At 44.8% G+C, this 15,215-nt stretch overlaps 1 protein-coding gene across 2 annotated transcripts in view; it reads left to right on the top strand.

Annotated features, from left to right (window-relative positions):
* The first annotated feature begins 576 nt into the window (after nt 1–576).
* Nucleotides 577–15,215, top strand: part of LOC147454119 (Peptide chain release factor 1) — a 50,155-nt gene continuing 35,516 nt past the window's right edge. Inside the window, exons 1-2 of one of the 2 annotated variants that reach the window (XM_086516122.1) lie at nt 577–755; nt 848–954. In XM_086516122.1, coding sequence (XP_086372248.1) covers nt 656–755; nt 848–954 — 207 coding nt within the window. In that variant the 5' untranslated portion in view covers nt 577–655. The remainder of the gene's footprint in view (nt 756–847; nt 955–15,215) is intronic. The other variant, XM_086516124.1, reaches the window with a different exon arrangement.

The raw sequence follows: 15,215 nt of genomic DNA, 5'->3' as shown, positions 1-15,215 counted from the left end.
TCCAATGCACAAGCTCCACCTAATGAGAACACCTTTTTCAATCACTTTGTAGCCACTTAGTGTGAACCCAACCTACTATGGCTCCTCTATGCTACCCAGCTTGTTTCAAGTTGTTCATATGAAGAGTGAATTGTCCTACACTCCCCACTCTCATAGCCTCGTCTAATAAGGCCATTGTCACACTTAGGACTCAATTGGTTTAATCAACATAATTGCCTTGTGTCGATGTCGTCACATAGAGCCGTGGTCACGATAATGGCGAGCATACGTGGATGTCCAGCACCTCCGACCCAAGTGAAGTTCTCTGCAAGCTGATTGGAGCAGCTCCTTGTGTAGCCCTTCTTTTGTGTCGCCTCGTGTAAAGAAGCTGCGGACATTCGATGTGCACTCCTCTTGGGCGTTGTGGATAGTGTGTGCCGTCTCACTTTGCAGTCGCTCGGTCTGAACCCAACCTAATATGGCTCTACCACTGTACCCAGCTCCAGAGTCCATTCCCATAGCGCAATCTAAAACCCACCTTTCAACCACTTTGCAGCCGCCCGGTCTGAACCCAACCTAATATGGCTCTAACCACTGTACCCAGCTCCAGAGTCCACTCCCATAGCGCAATCTAAAACCCACTTCGATCAAATTGCGCTAGCGCTTCTCAGGGCTAATGAATTGGCGGCGCTGGCATGGGCTCCTGCAGCGAGCTCGCCATCTTCAACACACCCGAATACAATTTTTGGGCAGCATGCATTATTTTTCCAGCGAAGGTAAAGCCATTGCATTTTCTGATAAAGAGCTTTGACCTCAATCGCACAGCTTGGATATCTTATGTGTCAATTTTCTGTTTTGGTGGCCATAGCTTCGCAGAAAGCAACGTTGCTGTCGGAGGAAACATTACGTGTCCTGAACAGTAGGGTTCTTGCAATTGAAATGCGGCATGCCCGATTAAGTAAGACAGCCGCACAGGTAAGGATCATTTATGATTACTTGGTTCATATGGGATTTTTCACGCTCATTCGACATTCATGGCCGGTGTACATGATATGATGACATGATATTGGATTTTTACCAACCAAGGCTCACTCTTTAAGGAAAACGTGATTCTCTTCCGGCAATGGAATCATGAAACCGGCCCACAGGGCCTTTAGCTTTCAGCCCGATCTTTACTTAGGCTATGGTCACGCGAGACTTAGTTTCGGTCACGAGCTCTGACACGCTGCAGCTTTTGACTTGCTTAGTAGCTTAACTATGCCTAAAAAGGCATAGTTGCAAAAACAATGCCGGTCGCCGCCACAGCTTCGCATTGAGTTTCTCTCTCTTGGTTGCGCCCGACTCTCGCTCTCTCTACTTGCTGCTCCCGGTCTTCGCTCTGCACTCCTATTAGATGCGCGCCAGGCTTACGGGTGACTAAGCCTCGCGTGACCACGTCCTTAATAAACTTTACTTGACTTTACGACATAAGAGGAACTTCATGAATTAACCTGTGACTGGAATTAACACTTCAAACAAACCACGGCCTGGCAGCTAGAGCACTACCAAGCAGACAAGCGACACCTTGCAGGCCCCAAAGACTGGCGCCCCTTTCGGTATTTCTTTATTCTTATTGCGAATAAACGATCAGAACACTTTCACTTAACTCTCACCAAGCTGTCCAAACCTGTCCATGGCTGTAATTGCAGGTTTTTGACCCAATTTTGCCAACATAACGGCGCAAAAATCTCTGGAGGTCAAAAGTAGACGTCAAGGACACTTTCCCTTGCGGTTTGGAAGCTTTCCATTGAGCTGTAGGTTAATTTCAGCATGCTGTAATTTCCTGTTTTGACAGTGTCAGGTGCCCAAAGCCCCGTTTAAGCATCCCGAGGCCTTTTGAAGGCTCCCTTGGCGGTGCCTTGTAGTTTAGGTGCGAAACCCTATACCTGCAGAAAAACACAACGGGCTGTAATTTTTTTGTTTTGGATCGTTTTGGGTGGAGTGAACGCGTCTACACGCATCTGAGGTGCTCCCGTACTGCTCCTGCACACAACGAGACGGTTTCCCTTTGAAACGGAGGAGTTTTCACGCGAGAAAACTCTCCGTTTTGGCAATCCTTAGCGATGCAATTGTGCGTACCCGTGAAGGATTAGCAATTAGCTAATCCGGTTCGAGTACATGGAATTGGAGCTGAGCTCTTGAGATAGCTAATTCCAGTGTTAAAAGATTTCAGCTACTAGTGTGAGACGATTTCAGACAGTAGATTGGATAGAAATCAGAAACTAGACTCGAATTTGGATACTGGAATAAGAATCAGACTTATGTACTGGAAATAATGTTCAGATTCAGATTCAGAAGATTGGACGAGAAGTAAGTGTAACTGGAATATATGCCATGATTGGGATTACAGATAAAGATTACAGCGAATATGATTTACAAAGAGAGTACAGCCGACACATTGCCAATGATTCTCAAGTACAAGTGTAGCCAAAGTACTAACCCAAATGATAACAATTGCCAACCCGATTACAATGTAATGGGACCTATTTACACACTTCGGGTTTACTGTAGTAATTACCATAGTAACTACTAAGTAATTCGCTGCCCATCTCCTAAGAGGACGTTTCCACATAGTGAAATTATCAAGCCGTCTACATCCTTCCCTTCTTTCTTGAATTTTGGCAAGATTCCAAAATTTTTGAAAAATTCCCCTGTCTGATTCTAATGTGAGACTGAAAAATCCACCGTCTGGTTCTGATGTTGGGAATCGGGCTTGACCACTGACAGAGTGGCCATTCAAAGATTGCGAGAGGCAGCTGAAAAGGTCAAGGTAGAGCTCTCACCAGGCCAAGGTAGAGCTCTCATCAGGCCAAGGTAGAGCTCTCATCTCCACCTGCCCGTTGAGGAAGAAAAGTCGCCACTGAATTCTAAGATGGAACTACCCAGTATCCTTCCATTGGACCGTCTTCCATTTGCCCTTTGACCTGGAGGGTGCCTGAGAAGTCCCAGTACCAGCATTCTCCTTCTGAATCAGTCAGTAAATGGCCTCCTGTTCAAGCTGATCCCGCCTTTGTGTGGTCATCTCTACTTCATAAGACGTGAGGGAATGATAGGTTTTGGTGTCAGGATCATAGAGTGTACGCCTGCCCTTGGTAATCATGGTTCTGGCCAGCTTATGACAATGCGAAGCAGTATGGATCCATCCTTCTGGAAGAGGCTGATTAGTTTTGACTCAGGCTTCGAAAAGAATCTCAGCCATCTCCCTATACTGTGGTGCCAGACCCGCCTTAGCTACAATATCCTTTTCAGGCAATTTAGAAGATTCGACAATAAGTTGCAGCAGCTGATTAGTAATCTTGGTCAGGCCTTTGATTTGAATCTTCCACTGGCCCATACACATCCGGATCCTATACATCTCCTCTTTCAGTGCCTGAATATTATTGATTTGGAGAGTATCATTGAAAAGCGTTTGCCAAGTCTTCCATTCCACAGTCGATCGCTCATACCAATCCTAAAGCTCATCAGTAATCTTGAAGTATGTAAGGCGATCAACTGGTTCTGGATGTTGAGGATACAGTGTTGGAAAGAATCTTGGCAGCTTTGTCTCTCTTGCTGGAAAGGCATACAAGAGAACTGGAGAATCAGGCACGAATTCTAAAAAATTGAGAACAGCCTGGTTCTCTTGCTGCATCATCTTTCTAGTGATTCTCACTAGCTGGAACAATTTTCGGAGAGCAGTTGCTCGTGCTCCAACTGACATTCTAGTTTGAGGTCCTTTGCTAGTGGCTGTCTGGTCCTCAAGAATGGCTCTGACTCTCTGATCCAAAACTCCTCTGGCAGTTTGCATTTGCACCAAAACTTCCTTCAGTTGTTCCCTAACATCCTTTATACATCTGTAAGTTGGTTTGTTTCCTAGCAGAAGTTCTAATTCCAGGGTAAGAGAGCGACAATCTGCAGTAGACTGCCTTTGCAAGTGTGGGTTGGTCACTCTCTCTTCAGCAGTGAGTATCCATTCAGGAACTCTTTCCAGCAGAGTTGGACTGTATTGGGATGCGCAGGTAAACGGCAAGCTTCTTTATCATGGAAAGCCGCTGATTTTCAATGCTCCACCATTTCCCTGGCTCCAACATACAACCTCTGAAACCGTTCCAAATCAGACAGGAGATCATCATCCTCTAGATACTGTCTGGTTATGGAGGCCTGTTGATGTCTCAATTGCTTGTTTAGGGTAATAAGTTGCAGTGAATGTTGATGATTAGCAGCTGATCCCTCATTCTGAACTTTCATTTTCCCTTTAACATCCCTACTGAGCTGGGACTGATCAGCTGGCTGATTCCTAGTGTGATTGGGCTGCTGTTCTTTAGTCTGCTGATTACCCGACTGGTGCCCTTCATTTTGTCCTTCCTGCTGGCCCTCATTCTGGCCTGGCTAGTTTGGCTGATTGGCCTCCTTCAGCTGGCCCTGTACCACCAGTACTAGGTCCTGGAGGTGGAGATGGTGGTGGGGCATCATCATCATCATTTGTATGCCCTTCTTCTTGGTCATCCTCCTCCTTATCAGCCCCATCATCCTTGTCTTCATCTTCCTTGTCGTGTTCTGCTTCATCCGGAGAAGTCTGCTGCTCAACATAATCCAATATGGCTTGATTCATCAGAGCAGTATTATACTCAGTCACTTTGTTGTGCAAATCACTCTGCATACATTCCATCAAGGACTTCAAATTCTCTAAATAAAAAACAACATTGCGTGCTGGATTTAGAATTTCAGCCAAGCTGTTATAAATGTATCTTTCAGTAAGAGAAGCCTTCAGAGCTGTATGGCGAATGAACAGGGAGTTGAATTCCACCCGCTTTATTTTGAGCATTGTTTCAGCGTGTTCTGCCGCTCTCAGTGCTTCATTCCTTCGATTTTTGATGATCATTATCTCAGATTCAGCCTTAGCTAGCTTCTTGTTTAATAAATAGTACAGTTATGCTCGGGCCAGAACAGTTGAGATTCAGCCAAGATTGTGTGGAGCAGCTTGTAGGAACCACAGCTTTTATTCCCTCTTTTAAGAATAAAGAAATACTGAAAGGGGCGCCTATTTAGGGGCCAATATGGTGTCGGTCTTCTACAGGTGCAATCTAGCAACCTGTATCCCTTTTCCCCTTTGTTGTGTCTTGAAAGTAGTTGTGTCTTGAAAGTAGTTGTGTCTGTGGGCGACAAATTAAATGGGTGAAAGCAAATAAGGTTCAAGTCTAAGGTCTACCGCCCTTTTTGGATTTAACAGGCCGGTTTCACAACCTGAGAGAGTATTGGTCCCAAACCTTGGCGCCCCTTTCGGTATTTCTTTATATTGCATCAACACAATACAAGCAGGTACTCTAGACTCTGCATCTTCTCCAGGAAGCATGCCAAAGAACGAGCCCTTAGCACATATTTAAAGGCCCCTCGCCTATGAAAAGCAGTTTACATGAAAAGCCTTCAAACTCAAAAGCTTCTGGTCCAAAAGCAATGCCAAAAAGCTGTCAGCGTAAATCATGGAATTCCGTACAGCAGTCAGCGCAAAACGCGGAAATCCGTACAGTCTGCCACGTCATCATGTTAGTGCAATTTCGAGAATTTTCGTACAGCTGCCACGTCATCAGCTGCTACGCAATTCTTTCTCTGTGTGTATGGGTCTTGCTTTATTTTAATCCTTTATGTCACTTGGGGCCCCATCGGACGGGGTCCCCATAAGTTGGTAGGACTTCTTCTTCTGTTACTTGTTCTTCTTAGGGTTTAGGCCCCTCGGTCGGCATCTACAAGTTGGCTCCATTCTTCAGGGCTTTGACACGTCAGCAGTTTGTGACATACACAATGTAACTTAGAGTCAGTGAAAGGTTCCTCAAGGCTTTGTGCATCCTGAGAAGAAATGATTGGTTGTACATGAGAGAGCAACAATTTTTGTGCTTGAGAAACCGCTATAAATGATTGAGGAGGAGCATCAAACACCTGTCTATAATGCAAGACCATGGCATTAGCAAGTTATTGTTTGGATGATGTCGAAGCGTTTGAAGGAAGCTTTACGCGCTTAATGTCCTTGGCAACCTTCCTGTGATGCAAACGCTTAAAAAGTTGTTTCAAAGCATAGCCTTTGTCCACAAAAGCCTGTTGACGAGCACGCGTCTACCATTTGTCAAGCTTTCACTTATCATTTAGCTGTATACATATCCAAGCTTCACTCAACTCTGACAATTCAAAGTCCGATAACGACCACGAGTTAGCCAATTCTTGCAAGTGTTGACAAACCTGCTTGGCATCATTAACATCACCTCGAGTCCGATGCATGTACTGTTTACCATAATCCTGAATAGCACATTGCATTTGCATAACAAAGCAAAACCAAGCAACATCAAGATCAAGATGCATGTGAGCAAGCAAGGGGGGAATAAGTCCAGAAATCATATCTTGAAAGGCCTTGTGAGTAAGATAAGCATTGTTAACATGCAGTAGACACTTTTTGAGAAAGAGGTCTGTAACAAACTTGGACACCCCAAGTCAAGATTCTACCGCGACACAACAGAGATTCCTTCAAAACAGTTCACAATTCATAAATTGGTCAATACGGCCCGGCGTAGTTCCGTGCCTAGAGATTTTGGCCCCAAAGACTGGCACCCCTTTCGGTATTTCTTTTTGTATTAATTTGTGTTCGAAGTACAAGAGAGTGGTAGGTTCTCACTCTCAGACTTTGCGTCCAAATGCTCTGAGAAGTGAGGCCTTGCCCACTATTTTATAGATCCAAGGGATGCCCAAAAGCACAGCTCCAAAGCATTCCACTTAAAAGCTTTCAATATTAAAAAGCAACTGTCCCAAAAGCTTCCAAAATCAGCCAGTGAATTCAGCCAACAAAAAGCAGCGTCCGTAATTTGCGGAGATCTGTACGCTGCCACGTCAGCCTGTCAACGCGTTTTGCGCCGCTTTTTCCGGGATTTCCATACCAGCCTGCCACGTGTCACTGTCCGGGCAGTGTGTGTGTCTAGGGTCTGCTGCCACGTCATGAGTTTGTGACATACCCCCCTCTTGAAAGCATTGTAATCGCCCTCGATTATGCCTGCAAAATAGACATAGAACTGCCTTTGCTTGTGGTCCCATCCGATCGGGTGTAATCTCGAGCCACGCCGCCAATTCAGGTGAAATGAAGTTGGCCTTGGCTCCTGCATCAAAGAAAATCAGGGCTTCTTGATCTTTCACTTTGCCCCAAGCTCGACAAAGTTCTGTACTTTCATCAATCGTGCCTGGGTCAGTACCCATGCAATCTGGAACCAGTCGTGCTTTCATCTTGCCTTTTCTTCCACGTTCCTCAGTTGCTCTCGAACTCTCTGGCCTATCTTCATTTTGTTCTTGCTGTGCCTTTGTAGGGCACTTCGCAGATGTGCCCATGTTCCCCGCATCCGAAACAGTTCCCCTCTTTGATGTAGTTGGCCCTCTCTCGAAGAGTGAGCCGGGGTCGTGAATCTTTGTCTTTCTTTTCTGGGGAACTCTCTCTCTTTCTAGTTTCATTATTAGAAGTCGGTTGGGTTCTTTGAGTCAAGATCTCATCAGCGGGGTAAGTCAGATTGCCTGAATGAATGGCAAAACCCCGTTTCGCATGACCCATCAATTCTTGAATAGAATTTGACTTTTGTTCCAAGTAGTAGTCTCGGATCTCTGTAGGAAGTTTGCAACAAAATCGTTCAATCTGTTCTTTAAACGAGACCTTCTTAAATGAAGAGGCTGGTAGAAAAGAGCTCCAAAATCTCTCGCAATAAGCGTCCAGAGAATCTCCCTTGGTCATCCGAAGATGATTCCAAGCAGTTCGTATATCTCGTTCGTACTTCCGAGTCAACCAAGAAGAAATAAAAAGCCTTTTGAATTTCAACCATTTAAGTGGAGCTTCCTTTCTCAGTAGCAGGGTGGACCACCATTATCGAGCATTTCCCTTGAAGAAAGATGTAGCCCTCGAAATCTTGGAGTGCTCTGAGTAATGCCCTCCAGAGAAAGCTATGTCAAACTACTGTATGAAGGCCAAAGCCCTTGGAGCATCTCGAAATCTAGAAAAAGAGTCAAACTTAATTGACTGTCCACCTTCTTTGAATTCTCTTACTTTCGTGCTTTTATCTTCGAGGAAATCATATTGGTTGGCTCTATAAAAATGCTTCTTCTTTGCATAAAACATGTGATCATTGGAGTCCGAACTGTCTGAGGATGAGTCCTCTGTAGAACTGTCAGAAACTGGGCGAAATTTAGGCTTCTTTGCCTTTTTCTTGCCCTTTCCGAAGCTTTGCTTTTTGCTTCGCTTTTTGCCTTTTCTGACTTCTTCGCTCGAGTCAGAAGAGCTAGAAAAACTGTCAGAAGAAGAAGAAGAAGAAGAACTAGGTGGTCCTTCAAATCGTACACGCTTCTGCTTTCTTGCCGATGCAAAAGTAGATTGACGACCCAAATAACCCGGGAAGTCAGTTCCTTTCTTATGCTTTTTATCATGCTTTTTGGCTTTATCGTTTGCGTCCAAAAGCCGGCCGATCTGTGTCTGAATCACCTCTTGTAATTCTTGCTCTGTAAACATCCTCGGAGAAGGAGGTTTCTTGAGTGCTGGTTTGATGGGTGGCTCTGTGGCCTTCTGTCTCATTGGGTGTGCACTTCTGCGAGGGATTGTTGAGTCAAAAATAAGTTTTGGGTCCTTCGCAATGTTAATCATCATCTTTGTTGCTTCGTCAACCATTGTAGACGTTCCATCTCTTCAATCTCAGCCTGAGTAGGCGGAGGTGGGCCGTACTCTTTTGACTGCTCATGAGAATCTTCTCTGCGATCTCCTCCCGCAGATGCAGAAGAAGTCGACTAATTTCTGTTGGAATCCATAGGTGTCGCGAGAAAAGGATTGGATTTCCCGGTAAAAGAGAAATCGGCGCCGTGCTGATATCACTGTAACAAACTCGGACACCCCAAGTCAAGATTCTACCATGACACAGTAGAGATTCCTTCAAAATAGTTCACAATTCACAAATAGGTCGACACGGCCCGGCGTAGTTCCGTGCCTAGAGATGTTGGCCCCAAAGACTGGCGCCCCTTTCGGTATTTCTTTTTGTATTACTCTGTGTTCAAGGTACAAGAGAGTGGGTAGGTGCTCACTCTCAGACTCTGCGTCCAGATGCTCTGAGAAGTGAGGTATAACCGGCCTATACAACGTAGAGGGCGGTACTATTTCAATTACCTGTTAACTTTACACAGAGCACTGAGAAGGGAAGAGAACACAGTTGCGTCCAGCGACTAGAATGTTAGTGCGCACACGAGACCGACACCCTGTAGGCCCCAAAGACTGGCGCCCCTTTTGGTATTTCTTTATTCAAATTAAGATAGACGATCCGACCACTTAGCACAAGCTTTCACAAAGCTGTCCAAACCTGGCGAGGGCTGAAAACGCAGGTTTTCGACCGGATTTCGACAGCATAACGGCGCAAAAACCCCTGTAGGTCAAAAACACCTGTCTAGGACGGATTCCCTCGATATCTGGAAGCTTTATGGTGAGCTGTCACAGAAATTCAGCGGGCTGTAATTCTCTGTTTTTCACTGCCGGGAGCCCAAAAGCCTATACACGCATCCCAAGGCTCTCACGAGGCTCCCCCGATGTTCCTCTGCAGTTTAGGTGCGAAACCCTAAACCTGCAGAAAAACACAGCAGGCTGTAATTCCCTGTTTCGGATCGTTTTTAGCGGAGCGAACACGCCTACGCGTGTCCCAAGGGCTCCCGCACGCAATGGGACAATTCCCCTGTGAATTGGACGAGTTTTCACGTGAGAAAACTCTCCAAACTCGCAATCTTTCGTGATGGAACTTTGCGTACCTGTGGGGGATTAGCAATTAGCTAATCCGGTTCCTGTTCAGAAGGCTCTTGCCTTGGCAAACGCGCATAAACCCCCAGAACTGTACATAGGTCAAATGAGAAGCCCACTAGTGGGGCATAACATACTGTAAGTAGGGGAGAAAGAGAGCAGTATGTAGCGTGCGGGGCATCACTCCCGTCACCATACTGTGCATAGAGGGCAAGGTAAGCATTCCATAGCTTCTGTACCTGCTACAATCCACCTGAGGCTGAAAATAGCTCCCCCTTTGTTGATATGCAGCTCGTTTTTGCCTCCTAGAGTGGCAGAATCGCTCACAGGCTGACACGTCGCCGAGTTTCCGAGTTTGGGCTTTCCCTGCTAAAAATATCTCAACTGGTGCGTCAGTTGACTTGGCAGCAGAGCAATAAAATGTTCCCCTTGTCATTCCAGAGCTAATGACGCGAACACATTTTCTGGTCAAAAATAGCAGTTCCCTAAATTTTAGGAGATGCTTCCATGGCGTCCCTATCGGTCTCCTGACCATCATTGAAGACTACCATTTGACCACCATCTACAATGTGGGTTAATTTACTGGCCCCTTTCAACTTATAAAGTTGCAGTGACTTGACGAATGGCCCAAATTCCAGTTTGGCGCACACGAGCTTCCATACTCATCAGAATTCAGTGCTAACTAGCCCGGGCAGTCCCTGTCTGACCGACCTAGATCCCCGATGTGAGAAACCCATTTGGCTGCAGCCGTTTCACACTGGCCATGCAATGTCCACTTGCACCTTTTCAAGGGTTTTGGGACAAATAAGTAAAAATAAAATAAATATATCTAATACTTATTTACGGAAGGCAACAGGAAAAATACACCTCCTGGTGACACACCCCACCCTTGAAATACTTCAAGCGACCTCGCTTGCATGCCAATAATACATGCGGATATCTCCTGATATCACATATATTCTATGATGGGAATCCAAGATATACATGCTTCCGGAAATGTAGCGTTGGACGATTAAACAATCCCACCAACCTGGCTACGACACATATATCAAGCATAGAAGTCTTCTAGTGTACTCTTGAGCACAAACTTCTCTAGCTAAATTCTGTATGGAAAGAGTAGATACAATTGCTTAACTAGTCTCTTGAGCATCATGAACCATGCTCTTGCCTTGCTCCAAAAAGGCTGCATCAAGTCATTGTGGGTTCCATCTGAAAGGCTTCAAGATACAATTGCAATAGCTGAGGTGAATCAACCAATTCAGACTCTTCCATCCATTTGGCATCTAACGATGGATAGTTCTTGAACTTCACCAAATAGCGTCTTGCAACTTTTCCTCTAACCTTTCTTTCTTTATGTGCCAATATCTGTTCAGGAACAAGGATTTCATCCAATTCTTCCACTTCGGGTTGTTCCTCATCAAGCATATTCTCTGGCACATCACCAACAAAGGGCCTTAGAAGGCTGACATGAAAAGCATTATGTATTTTCCAGCCTTCTGGTAGCTTTAACCTGTAAGCTACATCGCTGATCTTTTCTGAAATCTGAAAAGGACCATAATATCGCATACTGAGCTTAGGAAACAAGCGTTCCTTGCCTTTCCTTTTCCTTAACCTGGCCTTTTCAAAGCGCAAAAGTACCCAATCACCAAGTGAAAATACAAGTTCACGACGGTGACGATCAGCAGCTTTCTTTTGCTTAGCCTGAGTCTTCTCAAGAGCAATCTTTATCTTCCTGTATGTTTCATCCATATCTTGCACATACTTGTCTGCCTCAAATATCTTGTCCTTAGTCTGCAAAATGGGTGGGACTTTCTTTTCTCCTTCCACTATCTCAAATGGTGTCTTACCTGTTGATGTATGCACAGTGTTATTGTAAGCATATTCAACCAATGGGAGATGGTGTTCCCAAGTTGCCTTGTTCTCTGAGACATAACATTTGAGTAGATCCAAGACAGTAGAATTTGCCTCTTCTGACCGTCCATCAGTTTGCGGATGAAACGAAGAAGAGAACTTGAGCGTAGTGCCCATGTTCTCAAACAATGCCTTCCAGAAAAGACTCGTCATACGTGGATCCCTGTCACTGACAATTGACTGAGGCATCCCATGATATTTAAAGATATTGCTCATGAATATCTTGACCATGTGTTCTGGCTTTATCTTCTTCCTAACAGGAATGAAATGGGCCTGCTTACTGAATCTACAAATTATACTCCAAATCACATCATTTCCTGTTTGCGTCCTTGGAAGATCAAAGATAAAGTCCATTGCTATACTTTCCCATGGCCTATCAGGGATCGGCAATGGCTGCAACAATCCCGGTTGCTTTTGTCTGTCAAATTTGACTTTTTGGCATACTAAGCATGATCTTACAAATGTGTCAACATCTTGACGCAAAGCTGGCCAATAGAAGAATGCCTCAACCCCTTTCACTGTCGCATCAATTCCACGATGCCCAGCATAAGGTGGAGCATGACTTTCCATCAAAATCTTTGGCCGTAACTGTTTAGTAACGCATAACTTTCCATGCATCATGAGAAAGTCATTCTTAAGCATATAGTGCTCATGATGTTGCCCATCAACAAGCTGGTCATAGATCCTTGCAAAATCTGAATCTTCAGCATATTGTGTCTTCATTTCGTCTAGTTCACAATGGTACGGAATTGACACTGCTGAAATTTGGGGCTTTCGTGACAACGCATCAGCCACCACGTTCTTTTTCCCTTGCACATGCACAATCTGAAAATGGAACATTGACAAGATGTTTGCCCATCGCATGTGCTTCTCAGACAACTTCGTCTGTGTAATAAAATATCGCAAGGTTTGATGATCCGTTTGGACAACAAAATCAGCCCCTAGCAAATAGTGTTTCCAACTAGTGAGAGCATGGATTACTGCCAACAATTCTTTCTCATAGACTTGCAAGTTCCTTTCAGTCTTCAAAAGAATTCTGCTCTCATATGCGACTACTCGGCCATTCTGCATTAAAACTGCACCAAGACTATGGCCACACGCATCACATTGAACCACAAAAGGTTTAGAAAGATCTGGCAAAATAATTACCGGATCTGAAGTCAGCTTCTCTTTCGAGTGTTTGAACGCTAAAATTTCCTTGGCTGTCCACTTGAAAGTAACTCTTTTTCCTTGCAGTGCATGGAGTGGAGAAGCAATCTCAACAAAATTTCGGATGAACCTCCTGTAATAGGAACATAAGCCTAGAAAGCTTCGAATGTCATGTACGGACTTCAAGTCTAGCCATGACCTAATTGCTTCCACTTTAGCGGGATCCATGCGTACCCCATCCTTGGAAACAATGTGCCCAAGGAAGTGAATCTCTTGCAAAAAGAACTCACTTTTCTTCGCATTAATGAGTAGCCTATTCTTGCGTAGCTCATTGAAAACTGCGGTCAAGTGATCCCTATGCTCCTCTTCAGACTTTGAGTAGACAATCATGTCATCAAAGAAGGTACCCATGAAGTTTCTATGTGGTCTAAAAATTCTGTCCATCATTCTATTAAATGTGGCAGGAGCATTTGTGAGACCAAATGGCATGACAAGAAACTCATAGAGACCAAATGTTGTCCTGAACGCAGTCTTATGGACATCTTCTGGTCTAATGCGTATCTGATGATACCCGCTCTTTAGGTCTATTCTTGTAAACAATGACGCTCCCTCAAGCCGATCAAGAATGTCATCTATCCTCGGTATGGGGAACCTGTTCTTGATGGTATTCTTATTCAAGGCGCGATAGTCAATGCACATGCGCCATGAACCATCCTTCTTTTGCACTAAGAGTACAGGCGAACAAAAAGGGGATGAACTGGGCTGAATCAGCCCCTTCTCTAAAAGCTCGTTGACCTGACCCATAATCTCTTTCTGCTAGGCTGCACTAACCCTGTATGGTGGTCTATTCGGTGGACTAGAACCTGGCACAAGATCTATAGTATGATCCTTAGGTCTCTCAGGAGGTAACTCCCCTGGCAAAGAGTCCGAAAAACAATCACTGAAACCACTCAAAAAAGTTGACCTGTCTTTATCTAAGGTAGACAAATTAGATACAACTTGAGGTACTTCTTTTGCAAAGATCAAGTACGCAGAAAGATGATTCTTTATTACAGATGAAATAGCAGAAGCAGAAACAACTGGAACAGACTCGCCTTTAAGCTTTACATCAAGGACATGAGTCTTTCCTCTATGTACAAGGGTAATCTTTTTGTTGTAAGTATCCACCATAGCATGCAACCTGTAACACCATGGGATACCCAATAACACATCACAGCCCTCAAGCGGCATAATATGAAATTCTTCGGCATCCACATAGCTCTGAATGTGCAGACGAAGCTTTCCCAGAATGGGAGTAACAGGCTCTGAATGTCCTGGGCATGCCAAACCTGCTTCGCCTATCATACCCATCTCCTCTGCACGAATGCCCAACTTTGATGCCAATTCTGGTGATATGAAATTTGCACGGGCTCCTGGATCAAAGAAAACTAGCACTGTCTGGTCTCTAACTTTGCCCCAAGCTCTGCACAGCTTCGTGGCATCTGTGTTTGGCTGATCTCCAACCAAATCTGGAACAAGTCCTACACTCGGCTTTGGCTTCTTCCCTTTATGGTCTAACTTGTCATCCTTATCCTATGACTTCCTCTGTGGGCACTCATTTGCAAAGTGTCCTTCCTGTTCACAAATGTAGCATTTCTTGGCCTCCCTAAGAGCTTTCCTTTCTTGAAAAGTTTTGCCAGAAAAATGCCTTTTTTGTCCTTGTTCTCGTTCCGAAGAAGATTTAGAGTGCTTCTTGGACGTATTAGCTTCTTCAGTGGAGGGCTTCTTTGCAGGAGACTCAGAAGGCTTTGCTGCAACATTGCCCTTGGCTGAAAACTGTTTGCCCTGGGCCCCTTTCTTGTGGCTATTAAATCCATCGGAATCTCCCTTCGACAGATTGTTGGCCACTCTTGCATTCTCTATCAATTGAAACATATTCATGACAGTAGTCTTTGTGCAGTAGTCCCTGATTTTCTTGGGCAATCCGCAACAGTACTTCTCAATTTGTTCTGACAAAGGCACAAACCTGTAAGAGGTGACTGGCAACAGTGCGGCCCAAAACTGTTTATTGTACTCTTCCAAATTCGCACACTGTTTAGCATTCAACTCGTGCCATTTTGTCATCACATCCACTTCAAAAGTGTTTGTCAACCATGCAGGCGCAAAAAGCTGTTTGAATTGGACCCACGTTGTTGGGGCTTGACCCTGGTTCAACAATGCGGTCCACCATTGAAGCGCATTCCCTTTCAAGAAAGTGGCAGCCTTGCGTATCTTTGAAGATTCCGTGAAGTTGCCTCCAGCATAAGCTGCATCGAACTGCTGTATGAAGGTCAAAGCCTTTAATTGGTTCTCAGTTCCTCTGAAAGTTTCAAACTTCACTCCCTGCCCACCT

Source organism: Adiantum capillus-veneris, chromosome 7 (genome assembly GCF_014529385.1).
Source record: "Adiantum capillus-veneris isolate H3 chromosome 7, ASM1452938v2, whole genome shotgun sequence".
Lineage (NCBI taxonomy): Eukaryota > Viridiplantae > Streptophyta > Polypodiopsida > Polypodiales > Pteridaceae > Adiantum > Adiantum capillus-veneris.
The sequence above is the reverse complement of the archived record's forward strand: the minus strand, read 5'-3'. Positions and strand labels throughout refer to the sequence as shown.